Raw genomic sequence first — 6,161 nt, forward strand, 5'->3', positions numbered from 1 at the left:
AGGCCAAATGTTTGATATGAAAATGATGAATCAGCGCCCAATCAATTGGCTGCATAAGCACAGGAGCAACCAATCCATATGACCACGACCTGCTGTGTAAATCTGAGATTTCTTCCAATTTAAAATAAAATAACAAAATGAGGCACAAATTACATGAAATTCAAGCGAGAAAATATCTTCAGCAACGTCCTTTAGTAAACTGTGTGTATATTTTCCTCTGGTGCAGAATCACTTCCTCATCTAGACACTAGATGTCAGGCATGTCCAACTTAGAAATGAGAGGCTCAGTAGTTAAAAATGTTCACACTTCATAATGCGTCATAGTCAGATATTAACCTCAAACAAAAACATCTGTCTTGATGAATATTATTTTGAGTTTTTCTGACTGTGTGTGCTGTTTAGAAGTTCTCATGTAACACCCAGCCTCATGTCTTTGCACTGGCTTCCATCAAATTCAGATTCCAGCATAAGACTCCTGTGAGAGTGTTAAGAGCATTACTGTAAATATCAGCAGATAATAAGAGACATAATGTTCTTTGAAAACAGCTTAACCTCATCTGTGATGTTGCTTTTATAGAAAATTCTATAAGTAGCATAAAGTAGTAAAAGGATAATAATAATAAAAATAATGCATACGATTTTTATAGTGCTTTTCTAGATACTCAAAGACAAGTAATAAAGAATGACAGCAAAGCAGTTGTTTACATTTTCACTCTGTGATTCACTACCACAACTAGTTTAAACCCTTGACAGTAAAGAGACATTCATATTTTTATGCACACCTGCTGTGAGTTTTGCACATTTATTTTTGAGATTGTCGACCGTTGCTTTGAGAAGACTCATCCTGTGAATGGATCAAACAAAGGGATTGCTGTTAAAGAGAGTACCAAGAACACCTGCCTTCTCATGATACACATTTTTTCTATCCATCGTTATGTTATGTTTAATTTCAGTTAGGTTAATATTTGCAACTAATGAAAATGAATTGTTGTGTTGAAAGTGAAGCTATACTGTTAGAGATGATTAGAATTCTGACAGTGGTTCTCAAACCTTCTCACTTAGAGACTCCTTATTGGAAAAGTTAGACCTGCAGAGACCACCATTTGTTTTAGATTGTCTCAGCGTCCCCCCCTGGGGATACATAATCAATAACCCCTAAAAAGCATTCAAAGATAGAAAGAAAGAGCGAATGAAAGAGAGAGAGAAAGAGAGAACGAGAGAGAGAGAGAGAGAGAAAGAAAGAGAGAGAAAGAAAGAGAGAAAGAGAGAGAAAGAAAGAAATGTTTTTAGTTCTATTAGCATAACACATTAAAGGAGCAGTCTGTAAACCTTTCTGTGTTCTAACCTCTCTCCATTTTTCAAAAGCATCTCCAATATTGATCCTAGTTTGAGCACGTTTCTGCTCGTGGAGCTTATTAGAAACATGCAGAGGCTTTTTAGGTCGGGTACAATCACTTCTATCTGAACCACTTCTCTTGCCCGCTTCCATCACTGCTACACCTGTTGCGTGCGTTAAAAGCGCGTATACCTTCTCTGGTCAAAACGAATACAAACCATTTTGATCCGGAATGGAAAGTGTAGAAGGAGGACATACTGACACTTCAACAGCATGTTCTCTTAATGTCTGATGATGTAGTAAGGTCATTTTATGATTTAATTCAGTAGATATCTTACATATTGCTCCTTTAAAGTTTATTGAGGTTTAAAAGAGATTATAGAGTAACAGTATTTTATATGGTCTAGCCATCTTTAACTCCTCTGTAGAGTTGAATCTGTCATTTCCCTGTAACTAGCATGAACAGGAAATGTGGTGAAAAAGCTCCAACATAAATGTACCTTATTTATTTAGCCAGAACGTACAGATTCAGCATATTACAGGTAGTATATGTAGTAAGTGCTTTTTAGCTTTTCCTTTACAAAATAAATGAATCAAATGTGAGATTCCATTTAACTCTAACTTTACACTTCTTCACGAGTCCCAGCTTTGCTTCAAAAAAAAGTTCCAGTGTTTTTTTTTTTTACCAGTCAGGCTGGTATTTTAGGACACTCAGATGTTCACAGGTCTCCATAATGAGACATGTTTCAAGAACTACACAGTAAATATAAAAATCCATGAGCAGAACAAACACAAAGAATAAACTCAATTGTTCATCTGGTGGGTTCATTAGCGATGCCAACACATGGTGCACAGATTTAATTCCACATCTTCCAATATATAAATCTGCTCTGTTCCACCGCTTTGTAAACGCCATGTCACTGCTTGTCTTCACTCCGTCCGTCCGTCCAGGGAATCACTGCACGTCCCAGATCTCACAGAGCAGCGGGGTAAATTTGTGGTCATTTGTCCTCCATGATGTGAGCATCTCGGCGTGGTAGTGGCTGAGTGTCCTCAGCTCCGTCAGTCGGCCCAGGAGACGAGCGAAGTACTGCGGCTCCTGTGGGCGCTGCAGGACGCACAGCTTCCTCAGCAGCTCCAGCATGGTCTCCTGAAGCCTCTCCACAGCCTGCTGATCCTTCACGTAAGGCCGATCTGGAGAGATTATAAAGTGAAGCTTTGTAGAATATCAAAAGTAAAAAATAACACGTCTATGAAAATAATATGTGTTGAGAGTGGCTCACCTGGTGTCAGGATGGTGATGGTCGTGAGGAGAGCCTGTTCCTCTTGCACCATGTGCAGTTCAACGATGCTTTTGTAAAAGTTAAACATGGGTACGATGAATTCCTCTGATATGCCTGTAGATATATACAATAAATTTTTACAAAAATGTTTATGGTAAAGTAATATTCTACATGATAAAGCCAAGTCCAGACCTCTCAGTGATATAATTATATTTTAAGCATCCAAACAACACTACAGTTACAATTCTACAATTCACTTATCAGACCCTTTTATCCAAAGCGACGTACATCAGAGAGTAAGAACAACACAAGCAAGGATCTAGAAAAAAGGGAACAATGTCAGTAAGAGCAAACGATCAGCTTTGAGTCTGATTGGACACACAGGTGCTGACAGGAAGTGACCAGAGGCAAAGCACAACATTGAGGGCAGTTCTTGAGAGCTCTAATCAGTATAGAAACCATCTTATAAGTCGTCGTTATCAAACAAAAACCATCGTCATTACCATCATCATCATCAATAATATGGAGACCATCATCATTAAGTTAGTAGGTATTCATGAAAGAGCTGGGTCTTTAGCTTTTTCTTAAAGGTGCAGAGGGACTCTGCAGATCACATGGAGTTTGGAAGTTCATTCCACCACCAGGGGGCGACAGAGGAGAAGAGTTACATACAATTAGTGTACACCGTTGAGTGCACCATGCACAAGACTGTTAATCATTTTTTAAACTAAGGTACTATGGCAAAAAGAAGAAAGGGGAGACGATGAATTAAGAGATTTAAACAATTAAATCTCTGTATATCTGAATATAACAAGGATTCACAACTTTTGAATGAAGGTTTTTGAAAGTTATGTAATGAACATTATTGTCACTATTTAAAGGCTTTATATGTTATTTTTTTGATCCAGCAGATGTCGCCCTTGAGCACCAGCATGAAACCAAAACAACTGGCGCTGCATTGTTGTGTTAGCATGCTAATGCTAGCGATCTTTATTCTGCTCGTATCTTCACACTGCATGTAAATTTACCTGAAATGAGCGTGATCTAGAAACACAGTTAAGCAGTGAGTACAGTATGTTATTCTTCTTTTCTCTAGTCCCTCAATTAAACAACTTTTATACACGAGGGGAGGAGTCAGCCGGCCGTCCGGGCGATGTAAACAAAGTGAAGATAGGACTCTGAAAACTCTGAAAACATCACAGACAGTGGGACTCGGGTGTTACACCCATTGTAGACAGTCATGACTCACAGAGTTATTTTCAGAGGAGATACTTGATTTATATATTTAAGTGTGAAAAATCACATAGAAAGACTTTAAGTGTAAGTCTTCAACCAGCTTTGATCAAGTTTTTCCTGTTCATTAATATATACAAAAACTCTGGTTTCCATCAGTAATATTAAAATAAAAAAGGTACGACAATTACAAAGTCCTTTCTATATGATTTCAAATGTTTGCACTCTGGCTACAGTTCCTTATTTTGTCACTCTTCAAACTGGCCGAGGGTCTCTCTCTGCCCAGGCACATCATCAAGCATTCAGAAATGCCAGAGGGGCTCAGAGGGAGTGAAGTGGACAATAGCACTTTTGATGTTTAGATAAGAAACAATGGTCACTTCAGACAGCTCGGCTCACTTATTCCCCCACACCGGCCTTCAGTGTGAATATCTCAACCATTCACACCAGAGCTGCACCGAGGGAATGCAGCCGCCCGTCTAAATGTCCAGCCTGGTTGACATAATGACACCTCACATTAATATACATGATTTTTAAAAACCAGGCAGTAAACTACTTGATATGGGATACATGTTCAGAGTCTGCAAAGACAGTAAATGTGAGTTTAAACCCCTTACCATGGCAGACACAACTTCTACATTTGACTGTTTTCATCTAATAAACCCAAATCCAGTAAAGACCTGAGTTTACCTTTAATGCTCTCTCTTACCTGTCTGTCTGCTTAAAGTGAAACAGTACCCAGCTAGCGTGCGCGCGCGCGCGCGTGTGTGTGTGTGTGTGTGTGTGTGTGTGTGTGTGTGTGTGTGCACATGTAAGAGACACCGAGCCAGGATCAGCAGGTCAGTACACATCTCACAGCTGCATCACACAGATCAAGCAGATCAATAATTAAAGAAGGATCTGACTAAAGCTGGCTGCATGGCTGCAGGTGGAAATAAAAAAATGTTGTGATGTGCGGCCTGCAGTGACTGGAATCTTGAAGGTCATGAATCTGCCTGATACCAGACAAGTGCAGGGACGGATTCAAAGGTCTGAACCACGGTAATCATGAATTAGGAGTATTTGTTTTTTGCACATTGTGGTTGCACGCTGAAATAAATTATTTTGAGAGGGGGCTCAAGTTTTGTTAAATCTTTAGGACTTGTGTGGTTGCACATTGGGGATTTGATTCATTGGACTTCAAAAGTCCAATGTCTTACACTTTTTACACATCTGTCCAGTGGACTCACCACTCTTGCGTATTCTTTCCTCCAAAACTTCTGTTTGTCCGCTGGGCATCTTTCTGCTGAAAACCTGAGCTGAGCGCAGAAACATGGCCTCCACAGCCGAACCCTTCAGCAGAGCGATCTGATCCTCACGATCCAGAGAGAGAAAGCCTGCCAGAGGCATCACACCCATCATCACTCAGTTGTATTTTTTACCTTTGAAGATTCAAATCTTTGCATACCAGTGAACAATACCTGGAATATTTTTTGTAAACTCCACCAGAACTTGAACTTGACTTGTTGCCATTTCTGTCAACAGGAGGAAGTTTTCGTCGGCACTGTACTGTTCTTGTAGCTGGAGACAAAAAAACAACAACAGTAAAAAAGCACCGTCTGGACTTTACGTAGATTAAACCAAATGTTCACAGATTTGATTCATTTTACCCTTGGGATTTGAAATAGTTTCAAAATGAACATCTAAGTGCTATTAAAGGTAGCGTACCAGTTTCTTTGCCACATCTTGAGGAATCTGATGTGTGCTGTAAGCGTCGACAATGACTTTCATGAGCGTCCGCTGCTCTTTAGTGATTTCAACTTTCTCCTTGATGAAAACAGAAAACAGAAAAGAAGTTTATGCAACTACGACGGAGGATTAGGGCCACGTTTTTAATTTCAAGATTAAACTCGTAAATTTGCGAGAATAAAGTTGTAAATTTAAGAGATTAAAAGTCGTAAATGTATGAGAATAAAGCCATAAATTTACGAGATTGGCTGGTCAAGGCTGGTTCGAGACCAGCCTGCGCAAAAATTATGAAAGTCTCGAACTCGTTAATTTACAAGATTATTCTCGTAAATTTACGACTTTAATCTCGAAATTAAAAAAATATTTTTTTAACGTGGCCCTAATCCTCCGTTGTATGCAACAGATGATAAGGGCGATTCAGAAAAAAAAATGCAAACATCATGACATGACAGAGGCTATACCTTTGGCAGTTTGGTGGTTGAGGTGACATGTTTGCTGTCTGCGAAGTCCGCCCCCTCTGTCTCGTCTCCGGTCGACGGTCCAGGGGAGGCCTTTGTGTTCTTCCGCAGCCTTTTGGACTT

General features: G+C 39.6%; 1 protein-coding gene across 2 annotated transcripts in view; it reads right to left on the reverse strand.

Moving 5' to 3' along the window:
- Positions 1 to 1,827: 1,827 nt before the first annotated feature.
- The window catches only part of nr1h4 (nuclear receptor subfamily 1, group H, member 4), a 17,087-nt gene continuing 12,753 nt past the window's right edge, over positions 1,828 to 6,161 (reverse strand). For both annotated transcript variants that reach the window (XM_061035050.1, XM_061035051.1), the window contains 6 exons: positions 6,042 to 6,161; positions 5,560 to 5,658; positions 5,313 to 5,412; positions 5,082 to 5,228; positions 2,620 to 2,733; positions 1,828 to 2,530 (listed from right to left, as the gene is read on the reverse strand). The exon at positions 6,042 to 6,161 is cut by the window's right edge and continues 23 nt beyond it. In XM_061035050.1, the coding sequence (XP_060891033.1) occupies positions 2,292 to 2,530; positions 2,620 to 2,733; positions 5,082 to 5,228; positions 5,313 to 5,412; positions 5,560 to 5,658; positions 6,042 to 6,161 (819 nt within the window). In that variant the 3' untranslated portion in view covers positions 1,828 to 2,291. The remainder of the gene's footprint in view (positions 2,531 to 2,619; positions 2,734 to 5,081; positions 5,229 to 5,312; positions 5,413 to 5,559; positions 5,659 to 6,041) is intronic.

The sequence above is a fragment of the Labrus mixtus genome, chromosome 4 (genome assembly GCF_963584025.1).
Source record: "Labrus mixtus chromosome 4, fLabMix1.1, whole genome shotgun sequence".
Classification (NCBI taxonomy): Eukaryota; Metazoa; Chordata; class Actinopteri; order Labriformes; family Labridae; genus Labrus; species Labrus mixtus.